Source organism: Plecotus auritus, assembly GCF_963455305.1.
Source record: "Plecotus auritus genome assembly, chromosome: 10".
Classification (NCBI taxonomy): Eukaryota; Metazoa; Chordata; class Mammalia; order Chiroptera; family Vespertilionidae; genus Plecotus; species Plecotus auritus.
In genome coordinates this window covers 62,256,741-62,281,121 of record NC_137785.1, presented here as the reverse complement: position 1 = coordinate 62,281,121, position 24,381 = coordinate 62,256,741, and the positions used below count along the sequence as shown (strand labels likewise).

Below are 24,381 nucleotides of genomic sequence, written 5' to 3'. Positions count from 1 at the left end.
ACGGAGGGCCTGTCACAGTCGTGGAGTGAGGGGTCGTGGTTGAATTCGCACGCTCGTGGCAGCGCTGTGAAGAGGTTATTGGAGAGCTCCGCCCCTTCCGCCCTCGACGCCGGGCGGGCGGCGCGGGCGGGGCAGCCGGAAGTGCGCCGAAGAGGTCCCGTGTGTTCCGGCGGTCCGCGGCTCGGGCGGCCCCCGCTCCCTCGCATTCTTTGTTCCGGTCTTCAGGCCGTTCGCCCCGCCCCTGGGCCGCCAGCACCGCCTCCCCGCCCGGCGCCATGGCCGCTGCGGCCGGGGACGGCGCGGTGAAGCCGCTGCAGTGCGCTATGAAGCTGGCCAACGGGGCCATCGAGCTGGACACCGGCAACCGGCCCCGGGTGAGGCGAGGCGAGGCGAGGCGAGGCGAGACGAGGCGAGGCGAGGCGCGGCGGGCCCGGCCCCCACGAGAGGCCGGCTCAGTGGGCGTGGGCAAGGGCGGGGCCGCGGGGTGGGCGCCGGCAGGACCCCCGGCGGCTGCGGGGCGCCGGGCGCGGTGTCGGCTTCTGACCTTGGACAGCTCCCAGGCCTGTCTTCCCAGTGTTCCCGTCTGTTCAGCGGCTCGGCATCGGAGCCGCGCTTGCATTTGTAAAGGGGATGCAGTAGGGTTCGCGAAGCAGCCTCCAAATAGACCCGGCAAACCGCTCCGTGTGTGTATTTCTCCGGGAAGACGCTGTAGATTTAATCAAGTTCCCACAGGGGACGGCATCCGGAGAAGGTTAACTGCGCCTCCTCCGTGCTGTGTCTTCCCTGTCGCCTCAGCCGCAGGCGGGAGGCTGTGCCGCGCTCCCAGAATGGGTGTCATCCCAGGCTGGCGACCAGGTGGAAAAGCCGGCCGAACCGCCCGGGGCTGCGCGGGGGCGGGGGGGGGGAGCAGGCTGCAGGCGAGCCCAGGAAATACATTCCGGCCCCTCAGTCCACTGCTGTCCCCAAGTCAGAAATCCTTCCCGCAATCCATTGTATCCTAATCTCTGAGGTGTAGACTTAAACATGAATAATATAGAAACTGGGATGCAGTAAACACACACACACACACACACACACACACACACACACACACCATGCTGTGAGTTCCAAATGCCCTTGCCTGGCCTCTGTGCAGGGAGCCCGGACAGAATGCCCACACCCTTGAAACTGGCAATGTTCTGGCGTTCTAGAATCCGGTGTGCCAGGCAGTGGGGCTCAGGAAAGGGATTTCCCAGAACCCAAGCCAGAAACAGATTCTAAGATTTGCAACAGCACTCCCTCATTAACCTCCCAAGAAAAAAAATTTACAAGCCAGTGAATGATTGGCACAGAAATGAAACTTGTTGCATCGAGTGGAAAATGACAGCAGTTCTCAAAGTTGCTTCCCCTGGCCACTTCCTTCCTGTGCTGGAGAGAAAGGCGGCGGGAGAAGGGATGGGTACCCAGCTGGGCATCTTCCCCTTCACGTCTGGAGAAGACTGATACACCTATGTCCCAGGCAGACCAGCGACTCAGCCAACCACCTCAGGCTAGATGCTCAGGTCTATCTCAGAGATAAGCAGACATTGTTTCTGTGTTACCCACAAGGGCGGCAGGCGGCGTGATGGAGTCCTTTGCCTCTCCTGCCTGACCCCTGCCATTTCTCTTCCCTGGGCACAGGAGGCGTACACAGAATACCTGAGGAGCATCCACTACATCTCCCAGGTGCTGCTGGAAGAAGTGGAAACCACCGAAGGTACAGCTCTCAGCCTCACTGCCGCTCCTGGGCTGGTCCGATTTTGGACACCTAAGCCCTTGGTGGGTTTCAGGCCTGGGGGTGTCCTGTCCTACCCACTTGGTCATTAGCAGAAGAAGAATGGCTGGGCACTCAGTAAGCATGAGCTATCGTGGCGTGATGTGATGAGGGGAGCGGTGGGGTAGGACATGGCCAGGGAGGAGTGACCTGAGAAAAGGCTGGGGGGCAGCCTTCCCAGCAGAGGGGTGAACAAAAGCCCTGAGCTGAGAGTGGGTGCTGGGTGTGAGGAAAGGCAGGCAGGCAGGCTGGAGCAGGTTCATGCATTAGGGGCAGGCAAGGACCTGGGGTGGTTCCCACAGGAGGGTTAGCTCATGGAGGCAGTGCAGAGGCCGGCATGGGGGCAGCGCCTCCAGGAGGTCCCCATGACGGGGACAGCAGTGGTGAGACCTCCTGCAGGCGGATGGCCTGGGGGATGTTGTTTGAAGGTGGACTTCACCAGACTTGCTGGAGGGGGAGACTTCTGCTTGAATGTCCAGCCGTCCAGTGCACAAGGCACCTTGGTTGGGGAGAGGTGGGAGTCACCACGTCCGGAGCAGCCCTAGGGAGCCAATGAGCTCAGCAGAGGTCTGGGCACTGCAGGATGGGGACTGGGAGGAGTTTGGTGGCAGTAGCCCAGGGGTGTCCTGGGGGAGAGAGACCCTGAGAGGTTGGGGAGCACTTGGGACTAGGGCAGACATGGGGGATGAGGGCAGTTTCAGGGGGAATGTGTTGAGGGGCTGGCTGTGAAGGGAGCAGGAGGTGGGTCAGAAACTGGGCTGGTGGCGTCCAGGGGTTTGGGGAGGCAGCTCCTACAGCGAGGGTCTGCTGGTAGGAGAGCCTATAGAATGGAAGCCCTAGGGAGTGTGAGGGTGGGCTGAGCACAGCTGAAGGCCAGGAAGTGGTGATGAAGTTGTCTCTGTGAAATGGTCCCTGCATGGTGGCCCACCTGGAGGAGGGCTGTGGGTGCATGTGAAGTCCTCAGGAGAAAAGGCCCCGTTGGGTAGAGAGAGGCTCTGACGGTCCAGCTGAGACAGTGGGACAGTCAGTCAGATGCTGGGCTGGCCCTACTCAGAGCCCGAGGGCCGATGGTCAGAGATGAGGCGGTGCCGGGGGGTGGGGCGGGGGCTGGCCTGGGAGTCAGAGGTTAGGAGACAGTAAACTTGCCCTTGTGTTTATCTCAGCAAGAATCTGGTTAGTGAATGAGTGATGGTAACCAGTCTTCCTGTCCGTACCCCAGACGCTGGGGAGACCGTGCCCCTGGATGCCCTGAAGATGCTGAAGCTGGCAGAGCAGTGTCTGGAGAGGGCCCAGTCGACGGTGGCCAAGCTTGGTGGGTCTCCAGCAGGTTGTCCTGGGGCATCCCCCAAGTTTGTCTCCTCTGTGGCATGTGGGGCTCTGTGCCAATTCATGGCTCTGTGCGCCTCGCAGGGAAAGCCTGCCTGAAGCCAGCCATGCCCGTGGCTGCTGCTGTCCCCTCACCCACCAGCCGACACCGCCGGGTGTACTCGGACGAAGGGGGGAAGCTCCTCCCGTTTCTGCCGCCAGAGATCTTCCAGAGGCTTCAGGTGGTGGAGTCGCAAAGCTCGAAGAAGTAAGATGGGGGCACAGGGAAGGTGGGCGGAGCCTGAGTTCGGAGGCCAGGCAAAGGGAGCTCACCATGGCTAGTTTAGGTGAAATGGGTCCCAGGATGGAAATGCCCATGTGCCTGGCGGAAACACATACAACAAACTGTCCTTGGAGAAAAGCTCCTTTAACTCCCATAAAACAAGGGGCACACAGCCCAGATCACCAGGCACACAAGGGGCACACAGCCCGAGATCAGGCACACAAGGGGCACACAGCCCAGATCACCAGGCACACAAGGGGCACACAGCCCAGATCACCAGGCACACAAGGGGCACACAGCCCAGATCACCAGGCACACAAGGGGCACACAGCCCAGATCACCAGGCACACAAGGGGCACACAGCCCAGATCACCAGGCACACGAGGAAGTAAGAAAGCGAAGGAACGACTGCAGAGACAGACGACAGAGCTGTCGAATCGAGTGATCAGACACGCTTACAAAGCAGTCGTGCTCTCTATATGTAGAGAAATGAAAAGCACGTGTGAAAATACCTGCAGGTTGCCCTGGCCAGTGTGGCTCAGCGATTGAGTGTCGTCTGTGCACCAAGAGGTCGCAGGTTAGAGTCCCTGTCAGGGCACATGCTTGGGATTTGGGCTTGATCCCCAGAAGGGGGCAAGCAGGAGGCAGCTGATAAGTGTTTTCTCTCATCGATGTCTCTCTCTCTCTTTCTCCCTCCCTCTCGCTCTAAATCAATAAAAACATATTTTTTGAAAAGAAAAGAAAATACAGAGAAAAGAAATACCTGCAGGAGCAAGAAACTATAAAATCTGACCTAGGAAATAAAGAACTAAGTAGAAACTAAGTGAAAACTGTAGCACCACCATTGTTGTTAAAATTAAGTGGTAACAGCAACAACAAATTACAGTTGATCCTTGGAGTGCTGGGGGTGGGGGCACTGAACCCCCTGTGGTTGCAAATCCAAGCTTGACTTCAGTTGGCCTCTAATTCCCAACAGCAGATTGAAAACACAGTTGACCTTTAAGTAACACGAGTTTGAACTGTGGCTTTTTATACCTGTACTTTCAGTGAATTTTTTTTCTAAAATATATTTTATTGATTTTTTTACAGAGAGGAAGGGAAAGAGATAGTTAGAAACATCGATGAGAGAGAAACATCGATCAGCTGCCTCCTGCACACCTCCCACTGAGGATGTGCCCGAAACCAAGGTACATGCCCTTGACCGGAATCGAACCTGGGACCTTTCAGTCCGCAGGCAGACGCTCTATCCAGGTGTCCTCAAACTATGGCCCGCGGGCCACATGCTGCCCGCCAAGGACATCTATCCGGCCCGCCGGGTGCCGCTGCCTGTCCTGCTTCGCAGCCAACTCGTCCCGGGCCTGCAGTGCACGTAGGAATTTGTTCATAGTTGTTGTTTTTTTAAACTATAGCCCGGCCCTCCAACGGTCTGAGGGACAGTGAACTGGCCCCCCGTTTAAAAAGTTTGAGGACCCCTGCATCCACTGAGCCAAACCAGTTAGGGCTTAAGTGAATTTTTTTTTTTAATATATTTTATTGATTTTTTACAGAGAGGAAGGGATAGGGAGAGAAAGCTAGAAACATTGATGAGAGAGAAACATCAATCAGCTGCCTCCTGCACACCTCCTACTGGGGATGTGCCCACAACCAAGGTACATGCCCGTGACCGGAATCGAACCTGGGACCTTTGAGTCCACAGGCCGATGCTCTATCCACTGAGCCAAACCAGTTAGGGCTTAAGTGAATTTTTAATTTTAAGTGAAATCTGCATAGAAGTGGACCTGGCCAGTTCAGACCTGTGATGTTCAATGGCCAATTGTATGTCCTCCAGGAAGCACCCACATATGTGCCCAAAATGACCGGTTTGTAACAGTCGGGCAGACATAGCTGAAGAGAGAATTAGTGAACTGGATCAGAGGTCAAAGGACAGCCAGAATGACTCACAGAAAGAAAAAACAAACAAACAAAAAACAGAAAATTTGAGAGATAGAATGTCTAACGTAAGGTCACTGGACTTCCAGAAAAAGGGGGGGAAAAGACAGGAGAGGCACGTTGTTGGAAGACATAGCTGTAATTTTCTAGAACTGATGAAAAATACCAAGACCCAGATGCCAGCATCCCAAGTAGATAAACAAGGAGAACCAGCTCCCCCTGGCCTGCTGCTCAGGAGCCTCAGGCCACTGGCTCCTCCACCTGCGGCTCTGGGGCAGGGCCAGGCCCAGCGCTCCACCCCAGGGCAGACTGTCTTCCCCTCCCCCGCCCAGGAAAGCAGGACGAGAGGGGGGACCGAAGCTTGGTGGCGGGTGGCTGTGGGAAGCTCTCCTCCAGTCGAGGTGGTGGTCCCTTCTGTGAGCCGCTCACGGGTGCCTTAAGAATTGTTGCCGAACACACATGATTGAACTGCATCAAGGTCTGAGGTCTGGCTTCCTGTGAAAAGTCAGCCGTCCTGGCAACAGGACACCCACATTTCAGGGGGCTGTGGTCCAGTCCATCCAGACGCCCTCCCTCCTTACACTTCCCGCTGGACCCCATCGCTGCTTCCTCACGTTCTGGCCTCAGGGCTGGGTCAGGAAGGCTTCCCAGGCCCCCCGAACATTGCTGGGCTTCCTGGGCCTGGACAGCAGCGTGTCGCCGTTTCCAGGGAGCTGACACCCCTGGAGGAGGCCTCCCTGCAGAACCAGAAGCTGAAGGCCGCCTATGAGGCCCGGATGGCCCGTCTGGACCCCAGCCAGGCCCTGCAGAAGACGTCGCTGGTGAGCAGGTCCCAGGGAGGCTGTGTGTGGCTGGGGGCGGGAAGCAGGCCTCACTCCCCACTCCCCTCCTAGACCCTGTCCCTGCAGCGGCAGATGATGGAGAACCTGGTGATCGCCAAAGCCCGGGAGGAGACTGTATCCTTTCTGTCCATCCAGCCTCTGTGTCCCGAGGGGGGAATTGGGAATGTGACCTTAAGCTGAGGGAGGAGGAGGGGAGAGAGTAAACGGTGACAGGGTCAGCGTGTGGGAGCGAACTTTTTCAGCTTTGGGGGAGCCACGTGCTCAGGGAATGGTCCGCACACCCCCCCTTTGCAAAGACCGTCCTGCCCTCCATCCTTCAAGTCACCTCGGACTTGCCTCCCTCCCTAGTGGGTGCCCGTCCTCCGGCGCCACCACGGGAGCGGACCTCCTGAAGGGCCGAGGCAGTGCCCTGCCCACTGGCCCCTGAGTCCGGTCGAGCCTGTCCAGGCCAGGCTTAGTGCACGTGCAGGGCATCGATGCGGCCTTAACTCTGCGCCAGCTGCAAAGGAAGATGGAGGAGCGGCGGCTGCGGCTCCAGGAGGCCGCCAACAGGTGCGTCCCCTTCCATTGGTCTCAGCCTCGGCCTCAGGGCAGCTGGGAGGACTGGGGGGGGGGGGTGCACCCAGACGCCAGAGGCCCAGCCCCGTCCTTCCTCCCCAGGAGGTTCTGCAGTCAGGTCGCCCTGACCCCTGAGGAGCGGGAGCAGCGGGCCCTCTATGCCGCCATCCTCGAGTACGAGCAAGACCACGTGAGTTCCAGGGGCAGGTGCCTGGGCGGGGCCACGGGCTGTGGCTCTGGGTGGGGGTCGTTGGGGCCAGGGTTACCCCCCTCCCCTCATGGGGCCCAGGGTCCCATGGGCCTGATGGCGTTGAATCTTCACTGCACCCCAGGGTAGGTATCAACAAGGAGGCCTGGCCCTTTGGGGTGCAGCCCTGGCGGGGGGCGGGGGATGGGGGGAGGAGGAAGGAGGGACCTCCCTTCGTGGGGGTCCCGTGCTGTCCTCCAAGGTCTCCTGTCCTGCAGGAATGGCCAAAGCACTGGAAGGCCAAGCTCAAGAGGAGCCCTGGGGACCTGTCACTGGTGACCAGCCTGGTGTCCCACCTGCTCAGGTACAGGGTCCTCAGGCCCCGCCCTCTGGCTGCTGGAAGGCCTGGGCGGGGAAGAGGTGATGGGGGGGGTGGCCATGCTGCCCAGGCCCCTTTGCCCGATGGGCTTTCAGGGCCTTTCTCTGCTTCCTCCACGGGGTGGGCCAGACTGTGTTTGCGGCGTTTCCTCTGGAGGAAGGAATACGAGATGCTTGTCTGGACGAAGGGTGTGGGGAGGGTGGGCTGCTCAGCCCCCAGGCCCGAGGCCAGCCAGGGACCGCAGTCCCCTAACCCACGGCCTCTGCTTGTGCTGGCAGCGTTCCCGACCACCCCATCTCGCAGCTCCTGAAGAAGCTCCAGTGTGCGGTGTACCGGGCGCTGTACCACGTCGTGAGCAGGGGCGCTGCGGCCGCCCCAGCCCCCGGCGGCTGCTCCCTGCCCCCTGATGCCGAGGGGCTACTGGCTCCTGGAAGCCGGCGCCTCCGGCCCTCCCAGAGTCTCTACTGCATGCTGTCCTCCCCGGAGCCCAGCCCAGCCCCACATCCCCCTGCCGGCCCCCCCACCAGTCCCCCCACACCCCCACTCCCGCCCGGGCCCCCCAACAGAGGGGCAGACAGCAGCCCTAAGGGGTCTCCCTCACCCCTGGTGCGCAAGGACAGCTCCTTTGAGGACCTGGAACAGTTCTTGGCCACTTCAGAGAGGTGGGGCCAGGGCCCTGGGCAGGGGACTGACCCTCAGGCCTCAGGGGTGAAGGAGGAGCCGCTGCTGGAGCCGCTGAAGTGCACCGTGAAGGACATTCACAACGCAGTCGGTGAGGGCTCCGCAGGACAGGCGGGCGGTGGGGGCTCGGGAAGGCAGCCAGGCCAGCCCTGACCTGCAAGGCCCTCCCCTCCACCTTCCTCTGAGCCAAACATCCTGCTAACAGGCCCCACCCTGCCCCCGGAGCAGCTGGGCTGGCTGCAGTCCTGGTCCCCTCCGGCCCTGGCTGTGTCCTCCTGGGCTGCCTGGCGGACGCAGCTGGCCCACCGCAGTCTGTGGTTGGGAAGGTCCACCCTCGGGGCCTCGCAGCCAGGTGGCCCTGCTGAATCGTAGGGCTGCACTCACATCCTTCCAAACCAAGGGCTGTCAGGCACAGCCTTGAGGGTGACGATGGCTCCTCCCCAGAGTGTGTGGGCTCCCTACGGTGGGCCCAGTGCTTGCCGGTCCCGAGGAGGAGCGCTTTCAGGGTTTTCTCAGAACCAGCATCCGAAGGCTGACAGTCGGCCCTGTTCTCACGGTGGGGCCCACATTCCCCAAGGGACCAGGCAGGTGCCCCGTCTCAGGCAGGTCCCTCTCCTCCCTGGGTGGGTTCCCCATCTTTTTGAGCAGGTCTCCCTCATCCCCAGGAGGGTGCTCCATCTCCCTGGGCCTCAGATTTCTTGTCCTTGAATATGCTTCTAAAGCTTCTCCAGGCTCCTGCAGTTTGGGCACAACCCTTTCCAGAAAGAACCTGCTTCCTTGGCCCCTCAGGGGGTGAGGGGCTGGGTGTGACCCTGTGAGCACCCAGGGATGAGGGTCCAGACTCCGGCTCTGGGAGGGGGTGATGTGAAGGGGAGTGGAGGGAGGGCCAGGCAGATAGCCCTCCCCACTGAGCCAGGACCCTAACTGTGGCCCCAGCCACACCGAGGCTGGCTCTGGGAGGCAGAGAGAAGGTGGTGGGTGAGGGACTCATCTGCGTGATGTCCAGGGGCTGCCAGCTGGCCCACAGTGCCGTGTGTCGGCTCTCTCCCGGCAGACAGGCTGCTCTCGCTGACCCTCCTGGCTTTCGAAGGCCTCAACACAGCCGTCTCCAAGGACCGCTGCCTGGCCTGCATTGAGGAGCCCTTCTTCTCCCCACTGTGGCCCCTGCTGCTGGCCCTCTACAGGTGCCGTCCCAGCCCCAGGTTCCCCGTGTGTCACCGCCCTCCCCATCCCGGGCACACGTGTGACTGCTTCCGGTGCTTTCCTCCGAGGCATCCTCAGCGGGTCACTTTGCCTGTGGTGGCGCATCCAGCTCCTGGGACTGGGGGCAGGGCCAGCTCGCCCCACCCTGCCTGTCCCGGGCAGGGTCCCTTGGGCAGCTGAGCCTGGCCTCTCTCTGCCGCAGGAGTGTGTACCGCCCCCGGGAGGCTGCCCTGAGCAGGAGCATGGAGCTCTACAGTAATGCACCCCCAGCAGCCCTCGGCATCCCCCCCAAACTGCTCCCTCGGAGCCCTGAGGCCTCGGGAGCCGGCGCCTACCCCTACTGCGCTGCCGCCCAGGAGCTGGGGCTGCTGGTCCTGGAGTGCTGCCCCCAGAAGAAGCTGGACTGCATTGGTGAGAGGGGGCATGGTCACACCAGCCTTGGAGAGGAGGGTGAAGGGGGCGTGGTCACACTAGCCATGGTCCTGTCCCAGCTGGCGACCAGGCCTGTGTGCCTTGTCTGAGCTGCAGGTCCTCCTGGCAAATGGGGTGTGTCCCATGGGACATGAGTGGTGTGAACGCGATGCCCACGAGAGGGATCACCCACACGATGGGTGTGGGGCAGTGCTAGGGGCTCTTCTAGCCGCCCCTGCCTGCCCTCACCCCAAAGCTCGCTTCTGTGCTGCAGTGCGGGCCCTACGGGTCATCTGTGCCTGTGCTGAGAGCTACTACTGGGCCCAGGAGCCTGCACCCGAGGCGAGACCACAGCCTGGCACAGCCGCCATGTGAGTCCAGGGCGGGCACGGCCTGGGGTGGACCCTGGGTGCGTGATGGCCAGGGACCTCTGGCTAATCTGATGATACTTGGGGTTGCTCACCCCCGATGCATGTGCTTCGTCCCCCCATGCACACCTGGGGGAAGCTGCCTGCGCTCAGTGAAGAGCCTGCTCCCTGCACTGAGCCCCCAGCCCTGGGTTCCTGCACCGTCCCTGCCCACCTCCCCAGGTGCTGCAGCCGGGGCTCTGATGCCTGGTCCTGCCTGTGGCCGGCAGCCTCCTCTGCTGCCCATCTGGGACTGGTGTTCCCATCGCCCCTGCAGGGGCTCTGCCTCCTGCCACCCTGCCCCTGGGACCAGGGTCGTCCTGAAGGCACCTATCATTGCAGCCTGGTGGGCAGGCTGTGGCACCTACCCACACCCAGGGGCCTGCAGGTGATGGGCAGGTAGAAATCAGAGCTGAGGGTGAGGTCGGCAGGAAAGTGGGAGACAGATGCCACCCCCACCCACCCCAGGGCCAGGGTGCTGGGCTCAGTGCAGGGTTGGCAGGGCTTTCGGCCTGGCCCACGGGCCCCCGTCACCAGTTGGTCACCTGGCTTCCAAGCGAGGCCTGGGTGAGTCTGGCTGCAGCCCTCCCCGCTCTCTTGTGGGCACCTGCCTGTGTCCCTGCCGCTGGGCGGTGCCCACGGGACATGGGGGCAAGGCCAGGAGCAGGAGCGCGTGGTGTGAGAGGCCTTCGTAGTCCGACTCAAGCCACAGTCTGCCCTCTTGCTCTCCCCAGAGAGCACTGGTTGTGGGGCCTGGAGTTGGGGTTCTGGGGAGCCCACAGGGCCTCACTCCCCACTCAGCTCACTCAGACTCCTCTCACAGAGGGTCGGTGCCTGTGTGCCCAGCTGAGTGACACGTGATCTCAGGAGCAGGAGTGAGCAGGCTGCCCGGGACCTGGGCCATCCCTGCATCATCCTGCTCCCCAGGCTGGGGCAAGCTTATGAGGTTAAAGCTGCCCCACCTGCCCCCATGGGGCTTGTTTGGGGATGGCCCGCTGCTCCTAGGTGCTCTGTGCGGATGGGTGCAGAGAGAGCATCAGTAGACCCAGGACCACACGGGGGCTGAGCTGGGGCTTCGCAGTTTGGGGTTGAGCAGCCCACAGGCCCCCAGCGCCTCGGGCCAGCATGCCCCTGTCCTACAGTGGTGCCGACGACCTGCTGCCCATCCTGTCCTTCGTGGTGCTGAGAAGTGGCCTGCCCCAGCTGGTGTCGGAGTGTGCTGCTCTGGAGGAGTTCATCCATGAGGGGTAGGGCCCCGGGCCGAGGAGCCAGGCGGGCACGTACACACGGCCCACGACCCCTCCCCCAGCCCCTTTCTGCCACCCCTCGCTCAGCACACCGCCTAGATTGGGGGTGCGGGACGGCGGGGCAAGCTCTGAGCAGCATCTGCCTGGGGAGTGGGCTGTCTCCCCACCCAGCCTCCCTGGCAGCCCCTGGTCCTGCCCCCGAGGGCAGATGCCCCTTCTAGAACTCGGGGCTTCCTTCAGCGATAGGTGCTGTCCCACAGGTATCTGATTGGAGAGGGGGGCTACTGCCTGACGTCCCTGCAGAGCGCCCTGAGCTATGTGGAGCTGCTGCCCCGGGGGGCCCTGGGCAAGTAGAGGAGATGGGACACCTGCACCAGCCTCCGCCCCGTCCGAACCTACATCCGCCCGAGGAGCTGCTCCCGACAGGACGGGGCCAAGCTGAGCCAGGCCCTTCTCTTCCCTGTTTCGGCCTCCAAGAGGCCCCCTTGCTCTCCCCGGAGAGCTGTGGGCTCCCCTGGGGGGCGCAAGGGCGGAGCAAGGGCATGGGCCGTCTGTCCCCTGCGACAGCTCCCTGAGCCCGTTTCTTGTCCGATCCGGAAGAGAGCCTGTCAGCCCTGCCCCTGGGGGCCTGGGGCCCAGTGGTTTGAACTGCACTTTTATTTATTGGACACTGACCACTCCACTCTCCCCTGGAGGCCAGGCGTCCCCAGGGGACCTGCCCACGCCTGAGGACTCTGAGCCACATTCCCACCCTTGGCAGTGGGCATCGAGCACCCGCTGGCAAGTTCCTACCCCTGCACATCCCCTCTGGTGTGTGGGAAGCTGAGGGTCAGCGCCTGCACGGCCTGCTCTGACTCGACGTGCCCCCAGCAGCCACTGACCTGCTGAAAATAAAGTCACTGATGTCTCCCTCCGTGTAGCTTGCTTGCTCCCCACTCCTGGCCTAGGCAGGACCGCACCCCCTCTACTGACCAGCAAGAGCCAGACTCCCAGGGACCGACGAGGTCCACGACACCGGGCCTGCCCCCCACGCCCTCTTTGCAGGGGTGGGACAGCCCTGGGGTGGGCCCTTAGGACAGGATGCTCTGCAGGGCCTGGTGGGGTAACAGGGTTGGAGGTCACACCTGGGCAGAACACTCTGTTTTGTACTCCAGGTGGCGAGCACCTGGGGGCACCCTGAGCAGTGGTGCCTTCAACTCCAGGAGAGGAGAGAGCAGGTGTCTGGGCCCCAGCCATGGGCAGCACCTGCCAGGGAAGGAGGACCCCCCCGCCCCCCAGCACCCTCGAGGCTACAGAGGTGGGGGGCGTGGGCCAAGCACAGCAGATGCTGGTCGTGGGAGCAGTGTTCAGGTTCTTGGGGAAAAAGCTCCTACAAAAACAGGAACAGTTGGCGTTTATTGGGCCAGTTTTCCAGGTCTTCTGCAGGTTTGCACCTCACGAGGACCCCATGAGGTAACAGCCACGGCCCTTCGCCACCCACCTATTATGGCGAGGGGCGTGGGTTTGAGCCCAGCAAGCCAACTCTAGAGGCCAGTGGGCACCTGGGGCCGCTGTCCTGTCAGGATCCTTGGTGGGCTGGAGTCCGCTGCCTGCCAGCGCCGCAGGAACCACGGGCCGGCACCCGCCCACTCACCTTGCCGGGTAAGGCGAAGGGTCCTGCCCGCCAGAGGAGATCGCCGCCAGGCGGGTTCGCGAGGAACTTCCGCTCCTTCATCCCTGGCGCTGCAGGGGGCCTGGCCCGGAGAAAGGGGCCCGTCCGTCCCTCGGAGCCGCGGTGCCTCCTCGTGGGACCCGCTGCGGGGATGCACTCACTGAGTGCCGGCTGAGCTCGCTCTAGGGCGGGAGGATCCGCTGTGCGCCGCACCGGCTTCGACGTAGACGGGCTCGGCGGGGACAGGTGGGAACGGACAGACCGCGCCCCGCCCCGCCCCGCGGGAACGCACAGGCCCCGCCCGGCCCGTGTTAGCAGAGGCGGCGGTGACTGATTCAAGTCCCGCCCCGCGCGTCACGGCCGAGGCCGGTGGGCGGAGCCGGCTCTCGGCGGAAGCGCCTTGCTAGGGGAGAGGCCGAGCAGAGCGGTGGGCGCCTGGGGACCGCTGGGGACAGACAGGTAGTGGGGTGGCCTGCAGGGCTCACGACGGATCTGCCGGAGAGGGGTTCTCTGTTCGGGAGGGGACTCCGCTGGAGGGCGGGGCGGGGCCACGGGTAGGGGTTGCTGTAGGTACCGGGGGCCGCCCAGCCGGCGAGGACAGGGTCACCGGGCTGGACGGGGACCTGTGGATCCCCATCCTCATCGCCGGCGCCCTAGCTTGGATGCTGGGTGGGGGCTCTGGGGTGCACAGCCGGCGGGGAGGGGTCCTGGTTCCTAAAGCCCTGCCCTCGCCCCCAGGATGGGCAGCAGCTCGCTGTCCGAGGACTACCGCCAGTGCCTGGAGCGAGAGCTGCGGCGCGGCCGCGCGGGCGTGTGCGGGGACCCGTCGCTGCGCGCGGTGCTCTGGCAGATCCTGGTGGAGGACTTCGACCTGCACGGGGCGCTGCAGGACGACGCGCTGGCGCTGCTCACCGACGGCCTGTGGGGCCGCGCCGACCTGGCCCCCGCGCTGCGCGGCCTGGCCCGCGCCTTCGAGCTGCTGGAGCTGGCCGCCGTGCACCTGTACCTGCTGCCCTGGAGGAAGGAGTTTACCACCATCAAGGTAAGGCGCCGGCGATGCGGGCGGGCTTTCTTGACCAGGCGTTGGGATGAGGGATTTCTGGTGAGCTCAGCCCCCGGTCTCAGGGCTCAGAGCGCGCTGAGGGGTCGGTCCTACGTGTGTTGGGTCTGCTCTGGGCCGAGGTCCCCGTGGGCACTCGCAGCGCCGAGAACAAGGGGTAGGTGGAGACCACCCCAGGGTGCCTGCCTCCTGGGTGGATCCTGCCCTTAAAGCTTCCTTCACTGCCCTCCCCAAAGTGGCCTTGCGGCCCCAGTTGCCATAAAAATCATAGGACAAGCCCACGGGAAGGACTTGAGTTTCCATGGTCACCCTAATTCCTCCAGGATGTGGGCTGGTCCCATTTATGGAGAATGAAGCCAGGTGGGTGTACCCCTATGAAAGCAGGCAGGGGCTTGGGGGGGCAGACTGGGCACGAACCTAGTTCACCCCTGGCCCAGGTAGGAAGGTTGTGCTCCGGGCTGGCCTGGCCCCTGTAGATGAGCAGCCGCCAGCAGAAGGGGGCAGGTGCTGGTGCTTAATTCCGAAGTGTAGCCCCCCTACACTGGGTGATGTCACTGGGCACGTGGGCGAGTGGCCTCCACCGGTTGCCATGGCAGCGGCAGCCTTTCTGGGGAGAGGAGCTCTGGAACCCACTGCGCATAGAGGACACAAGCTGGTCTGAGGTTCTAGGACTTGATTCATCCATTCAGAGGGGAGGGGGGAGGGGGGGTGTGCAGGGCCAGCCCCATGGCAGGCTGAAGCGGAAACAGGCCTGCCCGTGAGGCGCTCCTGGGCCTTGGTGTTGGGCAGACCTGGTGAGGTGTGGTTCTGCCTCCTCCTGGCTGCGTGGCATTGGGCAGGTTCCCTAATTTCTCTGAACTCATCTCCCAAATGGACTCAACAATAGTCCCGTTTATGGTTCGTTGGGAGGGGAGGGCAAAGCCCCGAGCACAATGCCTGCCCTCGTGGAGCTGATGCGGAACTGGCGGGGAGGAGTGGCTGCAGCTGTGGGTCGAGGAGGGCTCACGGTCGCAGGGTTGTGGGTGTTTGAGCCGCAGGAGGCAGTCGCCATCCCAACAGGTTTTCTTGTTGTGTGCACAGCTCTGCAGTCCAAGAGCGCTCACCCACCTGGAACCCAGAAGGCAGTGGGGTTTCTGGGGGGGGGGGGTGGTCTTTGTTGTGTTCTGACTCCTGAACCCGGAGAACATATGTGTTTCTTAAACTGTGGTGAGGGGGGCTGCCCCAGTCGCCGAGTCACTGGCGCCACGCTGCCATCCGGAGCGAGGGTGTGGCCGAGTGGCGAGGGCGGCGGCGTGCGGGGCTGGGCTGCTGCTGACCAGGGCCCTCCCTTGCAGACGTTCTCAGGGGGCTACGTGCACGTGCTGAAGGGCGCGCTGTCCGAGGACCTCCTCATTCAGAGCTTCCAGAAGATGGGCTACGTGCGCAGGGACAACCACTGCCTCAAGGTGACTGCCCTGCCCCCGGCCCACCAGCTGGTGCAGGTGGCCCTGGGCTGCTTCGCCCTGCGGCTGGAGTGTGAGATCCTGGGCGAGGTGCTGGCACAGCTGGGCACCAGCGTGCTGCCGGCAGAGGAGCTGCTGCAGGCACGGAGGGCCAGCGGAGACGTGGCCTCCTGCGTGGCGTGGCTGCAGCAGCGGCTGGCCCGGGAAGAGGAGCCGCCGCCCCTGCCACCCCGGGGCTCCCCTGCTGTGTTCCGGGCCCAGCTGGACCTGTACCGGGACCTGCAGGATTCGGACTCGGACTCGGACTCGGAAGAGGCCAGCCTGTACGGAGGGCCCTCTCCGGGCCCAGGCTCCCCCTCCTTGGAGCCGGCCTACCGGCCTCGGCCTTGGCAGCAGAGTGCCAAACTGTGGGGCCCTCAGGGCGCGGCCTGCGAGCCCACGGAGGAGGCGCAGGCACTGCAGGAAGTCAGCAGTCCGCCCTGCAGCCCGCCCTACGGGGCCCTGGAGGAGGAAGAGCCGGAGCCCGAGGCCTTCTCCTTCCTTTCCCTGCGGCGAGAGCTGAGCCGGCCCGGGGACCTGGCTGCCCCCAAAGCCCCTGGGAGCCCCAGCCCCCAGCGTGCGCACGGGCCCATCGCCGAGCCCGCTGGCTACCAGGTGCACAGCTGCCTGGCCCCTGGGGCCCTGCCCGCCCGCTGCTGCGACACATGCCGCCAGCTGCACACTGCCCACTGCGCCGCCCTGCCCGCCTGCCGTCTGGGCCACGAGCTCCGCGCACTGCTTGGCGACGCCCACCAGCGCCTGTGGCTGCAGCGCGCAGAGGTGGACACCCTGCTCTGCAGCAGCCCCGGGGCCCGGCCTTAGGCCCAGCCAGGCCCCGGTCAAGGGCTCCCCGTTTCCGTGGTGCTCCTCTAGCCCTGGTCCCCCCAGGCCCAGGCCGCTGATGCCCCGGACAGAAGAGTCCCGGGCTCCGCGTCCTGCCCAGGCCCCACGGGTAGGGGGGGGTCTTACCTCCCATGGAAAGTTCCTCTTACCCACCCCCACCTCAGACCCACGCCCGAACGGGCTGCGTAGAAGGGTCTACTCTAGCCCATGTGACTGTGTCCCCATGAAGGACCCCCCTCCCCACCGTGGGGGCCCCGTGGTCAGCCAGGAGCCCGATGCTCCCTGTGGTTTTCATTTGGGACATGCTGCCTCCCTCCAGGTGTCCGGGGACACCGCACACAGGTGTCCAGAGGACACTGCACACAGGTGTCCAGAGGCTGACCTGGCTGTGGAGGCCTGGACCCTACTGTGCGTGTCACAGGCCACACTGGCTGGACACGTGCCTGGTCACAGCTGTGCAGGAAGCTGGGTCCATGGCTGGAGGAGATGATCTGATCTCAAACCGGAGAGGCGGTACCAGAGCTCTGGAGAGCAGGCAACAGCAGGCAGGGGCTGACGGAGCCTGGACTGGCTGTCAGTCACTTGTGGGCACAGCCCCCAGGCTTCCTATGAAGCCCACCCCAGGCCCAATGGTAAACGTTTGTGCCTGCCAAAGCCCTTGGCGCAGGTGCCACCCCGTGCGGCCTCTCCTTACTGGCCCCCATGCACCCCCCCTTTCCCAGCACTTGTCCCAGGACAGAACCTCCCACACATTAAAGGACACAACCGCCTGGTCTGTCAGGAAAGCTTTTATCTCCGTTCCTGTAGCACCAACCGTATCCTCCCCCGAGGCTCTGCCCCCAGGAGGTCACGGCCCAGACCCGGGTCCAACCCCTCCACGCAGCCCCGCCCGAGGACCACGACAGGACTCGGCACCCGTGAGGTCTGCACACCCCTAGCCAGCAGCACCCCCAAGATGGGCCCGTGGGTGCTTCCCGAGCTTCTGGGAGCCCAGGGCGTGGCAATGGCAGAGCCTAGGAGGGCCCCAGGTGGGGCCACCACAGCTCAGGTGGGGCCCGACTCAGGGTGCCCACATCCACGTGGCTCATGGTGCAGCCACCCATACACCGGTGCACACCGGTTGTTCTGGGGCAGTGGTGGGTGGGGAGGCAGGAATCGGAGCGGTCGGCTGAAGCAGCTGGTGAGTCCTGGCCGAGGGTCCGGCTCATCTCGGGAGCTGTCAGCCCGGCCGGCAGGGGCCTCCGGCTGTCAGGGCCGGCAGCGCTTGCTCTGGCTCTCAGACACGGCGGGAGCAGCCCGCTTGTTGCGGTGGTGAGGGAAGGTGGGCATGAGCTCCGGCTCACAGGCTGCGGGGAGGGGTGTCAGCACTGGGGGCACTCCGCCTTCACCTCAGGTCCCTGAGCCCCCCGCACCTCCCTCTGCTCCCCTCTGACCTGCAGACAGTATGGCCAGTGTCCAGCGGCTGCCTATGCAGGGCCAGCACGCACTGGATGGGTCTGGGCTGGGAGTGCCCCCACCCCCACATCACGGGCTGGGGCTTGAGGAGCTCTGAGGCCGTCCCAGCATCGCCCCCCCCCCCCCCCCCCCCGGAGAAAAGGCCACCAGCCAAGAGCTCTGCAGACGGAGCCTGAGGGTCTGGGGACTCACGCAGGGGCTTCTCCTTGAAGTAGGAGCTCTCCAGGCAGTCCCCGGCCGTCGCCCTGGGGGACAGTCGCCCTGAGCACACCTTGCCCAGGCGGGTCCCCCTCACAGCTGCCCGACCCAGCGACCCCGGTTCCCAGTTCCCAACAACAGAAGGGTGGGTGAGGAGGAGGGGGCTGGGGCCCAGAAAGTGATGGGAACTCGCAATGGGCTCCGTGATCTGAGTGGACAGAGACCACAGAACTGGGCACCGGGCCCGCCACACGTGTCTGGGAGGGACCCCCTGGTGGCGGCGCGGCCTGTGTTCTGAGAAGCCCTCTTGAAAGGGCTCAGGGTGCAGGTGTCCCCCCCGGCGGTGAGCACCTTTTCGTGGGGTCGTACATGAAGAGCAGGTTCAGCAGGCGCAGGCCGGCCTCCGAAAGCCACGGGAACCGGTGCTTCAGGTTGTTGTAGGGCTGCTTCCGCAGGCTGTACTGGCTGACCAGCGGCAGCCGGGAGAAGCCCTGCGGAGGGGAGCGCAGCTGCAGGCGCAGGCCCAGCGGGGGCAGGAGGGGTGCAGGGAGGGTGAGGGCGGAGGCTGGGTGCTCACCGGCCAGATGTTCTCACTGGGTGTTCCCAGCAGCTGTACGATCAGGTCCACCTGGTGGATCTCGGACGTGCCCGGGAGAAGGGGCTTGTGGGCCAGCAGCTCAGCCAGGACGCAGCCCATGGCCCTGCAGAGGGAGCAGTGCCCCCCCTCACACACCTGTCAGCACCACCCCGCCGCCGCCCTCGGACAGGCCTGGAGCTCAAGATCCCACGGGGTGGCCAGCCGGGCCCAGCAGGCCCCTGTGACTGCAGGGCAGGGCCCCCTGCGGACGCAGTGCTGGGCCCGGGAGTGCTGTTCTCACACTTCCCTTCGGGGGCCCAGGCGAGGCCACCTCCCAGAGCCGGGAGCACAGATGCCAGCCCCATCTGCCCAGACAGCGCCCACACGACCTCCACCCCTCACCACATGTCGATGCTGGTGGTCTGCGTGGTGGTGCCCAGCAGCAGCTCCGGGGCTCGGTACCTGCAAACAGAAGCGCCCACCTCGCGCCCGGGGCTCCTCGGCCTCCACAGGGCACCGCGAGTCTGCAGCCCACCCACGGCCACCGGTCCTTCCGGAGCCCGAGATGTCCCGGGCGGCAGGACTGCTGACACTCCAAGCCCGCCTTCCCGGGACCTCTGCCCACGCGAGCAGCACCTGGTAACAGCTGCCCTGCTGGACAGCCCGTGTGCATCCCAGACGACACTGGGTCCCCGGGCGGTCCTACTGTCCGCCCGGGCGGTCCTACTGGCCGCCCGTTGTACAGACGGGGCGAGTAACACATGGCAGGAGGCACCCGACTCCAGTGTCTTCCCTTTAACCATGCCCCCGAGCTGCCTCTGGAAACGCAGTGAGCAGTTAATCAGGCACGTGGACCACCCCGTCCTCAGGCAGGGTAGCAGCCCCCCTTCCCGACACAGCTGAGCCAGGCTGGTGTCCTGCTGCCGGGGAGCTGCCCCAGACCCAGCCTCCAAGGACGTGCACCCCAAGGCTGGCCGGGACACCCACACGCCCCTCCACCAGGCACCCAGCCCCAGGGACTCACCACAGAGTGACCACCTTGGGCGTCATTGGTTTCACGGGGATGCCATAGGCCCGGGCCAGGCCGAAATCCGCTGACAGAGGCAGACGGCGGGAGGGAGGCATGTCACCCAGTGAGGCCAGCTCTTAGCCTTCAGGGAGCTTATAAGGACAGATGTGCCCACCGCCTGCCCCCTCCCCCCCCGCCCACCAGCAAGGTGGCAGGCACAGAGACACCCACCTCAGAGCCAGCACCCACACCCACCTGTCTTCACGCAGCCCTTATCCGTCATGAGCAAGTTGGAAACCTTCAGGTCCCTGTGACAGAAAGGGAATGTCAGCGTCCCAGGAAGTGAGCGCCACCGGCAGTCTTGTCATCACCATGGATCACCATGGTAACACTCAGACATCTCCTGCATGAACGTATGAAAATGAGGAGGGTAGGCAGCATAAGGCAGCTGGACACCCAGGCTCTCAGTACCTCTGAGAAGTGGCATGGCCAGGCCTCTAGCCCACATCTAACTTCCAGTCTTGCCCTAGTGCCCCACCCAGGGCAACACCAACTGCCCCAGGCCACAGGGAGCTGCTGTCTGCACAGTCCTGCTCTGGGCTCAGATGGTCCCCTCCACCCCCACCCCCCAAGTCCGGGCCTCTCCTGGCCTGTGTCACAAGACCCCAGGGACTCTCCACTGCGGGACTTCTCGGAGCCTGACTACGCTCACACCATCAGAGCGGGAGGAGGTGTCACTGGTCCCGGATGCTTCCCCAGGAGCATCAAGACAACCTCCCTGCACCGAGCCTGTGTCTGCTCCCGCGCCTCTCCTGGACCCTGGGCACGACGCACTGGGAGCCGGGGTCAGGACAGGGTCAAAAGCCAGCACCAACGCCCAAGACCCCACCCTCCTCCGGGCTGATGCCAACCCAGCACCTGAGGCCCTGCCCCCATCCAGACCCAGCTCCCCGAGACCGAGCCCCTCTGGCCCCCGACCTGTGGATGATGAAATTCTGGTGTAGGTACTGGAGACCCCGCAGCACCTGCAGCACGATGCACTTGACCTGTGCAGAGGGCCAGCACGTCAGGGCGGGCCCTGTTTGGCACCAATGTACTGGACAGGGACCCGTCAAGAGCCCTCAGGCCCCACCCTCGCACCTGGGCCTCCGAGAAGGGCGTGGGCATGTTCTCCAGAAGGCTGGCCAGGTCCTGTTCACAGTAACCCATCACCAGGAAGATGCTGGAAGCAGCAAGGAGAGCACGCAGGCCACCTCAGCCTCCTGGCCGGAGGGCGGGGGAGGGGTGTGTGTGTGTGGGGGGCTGGGCAGGGCGTGCGGAGTGGGGTGTGTGTGTGTGTGTGTGGGGGGGGCTGGGCAGGGCGTGCGGAGGGGGTGTGTGTGTGGGGGGCTGGGCAGGGCGTGCAGAGTGGGGGGGGAGGGGTGTGGGGGGGCTGGCACAGGGCTGGGCAGGGCGTGCGGAGTGGGGGGGGAGGGGTGTGTGTGGGGGCTGGCACAGGGCTGGGCAGGGCGTGCGGAGTGGGGGGGGAGGGGTGTGTGGGGGGCTGGCACAGGGCTGGGCAGGGCGTGCGGAGGCCGGAGTGCCCACCTCTCCAGGTGGTTGCCCACCACCACCTCCTTCAGCTCCACGATGTTTGGATGGCGGAGGCGGAGGAGCAGCGTGATCTCGCGAAGGCTGCTGATGGGGACCCCTGCAACCGGACACGCTCAGAAGCCCACCCGCAGACAGGACCCCTGCACCCTGCCGCCTCAGTGAGCCCCGCCCTACAGTGAGCCCCGTCCTACAGTCAGGGCTCTAGTGCTCGCTCAGGAGAATCGAGGCGTCCCAACAAGCAGCTTGAGCCCCTCCTTCCTGCATCCGAGGCAAAGCAGCAGCTCTGCACTGACCCCTGTGGAGAAGGGGCCCACTGAGCACGGCAGAGCCCCGCCCACGCGGCAGCCGGGGAGGTGAGGGAGGGTGCGCACAGGGCTGCCTGCCCGGCCTTGGGAGGGGAAGGCCCTGCAGAGGGTGAGAGCTGAGAATGACCATGAGGGAGAAGAGGAGGAGGATTGCAGCCCAGAGGGTGGGGGTGACGAGCTGGAGCCCTCACGGACCAGCCCCCTTCCACCACCACGCAGATGCTCTCCGGAGGGCCGCCAGGCACTTCAGTACCGGGGGTCCAGTCCTAAGGGAGCCTCGGTCCACCTGTACCTTTCTGCCCCGCCCACTCTGAGCTGGCAGTGGCTGATGTCCCAGTCCTGCTCACCATCCTTCTCCTTGTCCATCCGTACTTTCTTCAGGGCCACAATCTCATCCGTCTGGGTGTCCCGGGCCCGATCTGGGAAGGAAACTCATCCGTGGTGGAATGCAGCCCGCTCCCCGAGCGCACGCCCTTGTACCACACGGCCTCTGCCTGATGTCTGGGGCTCCCTTTCTCTTTGACAACCAGGTGCCCAGTTGCAACCCAACACCCACGGCCCCACGTGCTCCTGAGGGGGGTCCTCACTTGCCTGGGCACAGGGTGCCTCGTTAGAAAGAGCTCCCCCCGAGTGGGTACGCAGGTCACTGCCTGGTGCTCTGTGGTTACCCTGTTCTCACACCAAATCAGGTTCTTTATCTACAAACAAGAACCCTTACTTTGCACCACGATGGCTCCGTGTCCAGCTGCTGCAAGCTCCTTTGCACTTTACTACTGTAACAGCGGGGCCACTCCTGGCTACACGGTAGCAACCTGACCGTTACTCAGATGGGTAATCACTTGTACAGGCTTTCATCCTGGCTCCTTCCAGCCCTAACGCAGCGACCGTGGGACTTCCCCACGCCCTGGCCTCCCACCTCGGCCACTCACACACGATGCCATAGGTGCCTTCCCCGATGCGGTTCAGCTTCTCGAACTCCTTCACGCTCCGGCACCGTCCCAGCTAGAGGAGAGAGTGCTGGTAGTGCGAGGATTGGCAGCTAATGCAACCACCGAAGATGGATATGTCACACTTTGTTTGTACCACTTAGGTCTCACTCACCGAACAGAAAGGTAACCCACACACTTGGGCTTGTTAGATGAGAAAAGGGGGATGATGATACTGGGTCGGCAGCCACGCCCTTCCAATCAATCCCATGGCCCAGGTGTGCCTGTCTAATAAGGTAACCACCAGCTGGCTGTGGTTGAAATGAACAGTCCACTTCCTCAGCTGCACTAGCCACATGGGAAGTGTTCAGTGGCCTCAAGGGGCTCATGGTGACCACACTGGACGGTTCAGAAAACAGTTCCGTCACCACAGAAAGTCTACTGAGCAGCTCTGGTCTCAAGGACGCTCTGCAGATGGCAAAAGCTTCAGAAACACTGGCCAGAGTGGGAATGTTTCCGTGGCAGACTCCTGCCCCTACACGCAGACATCACTGCTTCCTCTGAGCTACGAAACGCCGCCCAGTGGCATGCAGCCGCCGTGGTGGCCGTTTCCCCAGCCTCCCTTGCAGCTGGGTATGACCGTATGACTAAGTTCTGGCTAACACGACAACCCGAGTGCTTGGCCCACCTTGTGGAAAACAGCTGCCTCTCTCTGGAAGGTTAGGGGAGAGAGAAAAAAAAAAGACCTGTACTTAAGCCATTATATTCTGGGGTCTCTCTGTCCTAGCAGAGAGCTTGTACCCCAAAACACCTTCATAATGGGGTACACTCACAGGCAGGCTGAGAAGCACAGGCTGCAAGTCTGAACTGAATTCTAACGGCTCCTGTCTGGCCTCTGCCTCTATTCTCTGGCCAAACCTTGCCCTCCAACGCACTGCTTTCTAACACCTGGGAGCCAAGCGGTCCGGACTGAGGAAGCTCTTGGGTGATCTCACCTCCACCTCCTTCCCACCGAATTCCCCTTCCCATTCTCTCCTCCCTGACTTGGCTCCTGCCACTCCACTCCCTAAGTCTGGCCTTCTCATTTCTGCACGCCCGAGGCATAGTAGCACTTCCCAGCCCAGCGAAACGCCAGCCCTTCCACAGTTTCCTCCTGGCCCCCGGTGAATTCTTCTCGGAAATGCTGGTAGTTGTCCTGAACCACCTTACTACGGTGCACTTGGCTGTGTCCCGATCTGGGTGTGTCTTAACTCGCCGCGGAGAGCAGGGCTTCCAGCACTCAGCGCACCGGGGCGCAGCCGCGGGGGGTGCAGCGCCCGCCAGGCGATGGCTCAGCTCAGGGCGGCTCCCGGCGCTCGCTCCGCCACGGGCTGTGAAGGAGCCTTACTGGGTACGCGACTGGGCCTTTCAGAGCACCATCAAGTAGTTAAACTACAACCCGGCCGCCAGGGTTCAGACCGGCCCCCGCACGAGTCGATCGTGGTAAAACCATTCAACGCCCCTAACCTTCACCCTCCTCGACAAAAGGGGCGGCAACGGTGCCTGCGGCAAAGGGACAGGAAAGCAAGGCCGCGCCTGGCCCGGCCCATCCAAAGCCCACGCCCCGAGGCTTCCACGCGCAAGCCCTCCTCCGACACAAGGTGCTTCTGGGTCGGTTTGCCGAGCCCGTTCTGGGCGCAAAACTCTGAAAGACGCTCCTGAGGACGCCCGGAACCAGGGCCGCCCCTCCTTGTCCAGGGTTGGCCGCCGGCTTCCGCGCCTGCCGCGAGGAACTCTGGGACTGCCGTTCCCGCCCGTGCCGGAAACCTCGGCGCTTTAGCACGACACTGAGGGCCCGGACCTCGTCGGCCCCGCCCGTCCGCAGCGAGCGCGGCTCTACCCCGAGCGACCCCCGACCGCACCCTGTGTTCCGGAGGCACCGTGAAGAAGCCTTCCTTACGGACGCACTTCAGGCGGATCTGCTCCGACTCCGGCTCCGGGTCCCCCATGCCGAGCGCTGCACCCACTCCCCGGGGCGCAGGCGCAGACGGCTCCCTCGGCTCTGGGCGACCCCACTTCC

General features: G+C 63.8%; 3 protein-coding genes across 9 annotated transcripts; 2 read left to right on the top strand and 1 right to left on the bottom strand.

The window, feature by feature from the left end:
* The first annotated feature begins 229 nt into the window (after positions 1 to 229).
* Positions 230 to 12,133, top strand: VPS9D1 (VPS9 domain containing 1). Its single transcript, XM_080644592.1, has 15 exons — positions 230 to 374; positions 1,660 to 1,735; positions 3,012 to 3,104; positions 3,203 to 3,365; positions 6,019 to 6,130; positions 6,203 to 6,265; positions 6,651 to 6,703; positions 6,812 to 6,899; positions 7,175 to 7,260; positions 7,554 to 8,047; positions 9,011 to 9,140; positions 9,362 to 9,570; positions 9,845 to 9,941; positions 11,120 to 11,224; positions 11,485 to 12,133. Exons 1-15 carry the CDS (start codon positions 276 to 278, stop codon positions 11,576 to 11,578), a joined length of 1,962 nt encoding a protein of 653 aa, XP_080500718.1. The 5' UTR covers positions 230 to 275; the 3' UTR covers positions 11,579 to 12,133.
* A 1,110-nt stretch (positions 12,134 to 13,243) lies between these two features.
* On the top strand, positions 13,244 to 17,035 carry SPATA2L (spermatogenesis associated 2 like). Of its 3 annotated transcripts, none has more exons than XM_080644593.1 (3): positions 13,244 to 13,334; positions 13,614 to 13,917; positions 15,270 to 17,035. In XM_080644593.1, the coding sequence occupies exons 2-3, from the start codon at positions 13,615 to 13,617 to the stop codon at positions 16,236 to 16,238; spliced, it is 1,272 nt and encodes a 423-aa protein (XP_080500719.1). In that variant the 5' UTR covers positions 13,244 to 13,334; position 13,614; the 3' UTR covers positions 16,239 to 17,035. The 3 variants fall into 3 exon arrangements, with proteins under 3 accessions (XP_080500719.1, XP_080500720.1, XP_080500721.1); XM_080644594.1 differs by having other exon boundaries at positions 13,260 to 13,302; XM_080644595.1 differs by lacking the exons at positions 13,244 to 13,334; positions 13,614 to 13,917 and adding an exon at positions 14,539 to 14,597.
* Positions 17,031 to 24,381, bottom strand: CDK10 (cyclin dependent kinase 10). Of its 5 annotated transcripts, none has more exons than XM_080644600.1 (13): positions 24,224 to 24,381; positions 22,326 to 22,398; positions 21,744 to 21,815; positions 21,086 to 21,188; positions 20,639 to 20,720; positions 20,477 to 20,544; positions 19,754 to 19,806; positions 19,514 to 19,583; positions 18,892 to 18,951; positions 18,490 to 18,613; positions 18,264 to 18,403; positions 17,907 to 17,959; positions 17,031 to 17,605 (listed from the first exon to the last, which is right to left on the bottom strand). In XM_080644600.1, the coding sequence occupies exons 1-13, from the start codon at positions 24,308 to 24,310 to the stop codon at positions 17,508 to 17,510; spliced, it is 1,083 nt and encodes a 360-aa protein (XP_080500726.1). In that variant the 5' UTR covers positions 24,311 to 24,381; the 3' UTR covers positions 17,031 to 17,507. The 5 variants fall into 5 exon arrangements, with proteins under 5 accessions (XP_080500726.1, XP_080500730.1, XP_080500727.1 ...); XM_080644604.1 differs by having other exon boundaries at positions 24,270 to 24,363; XM_080644601.1 differs by lacking the exon at positions 24,224 to 24,381 and adding an exon at positions 23,532 to 24,079.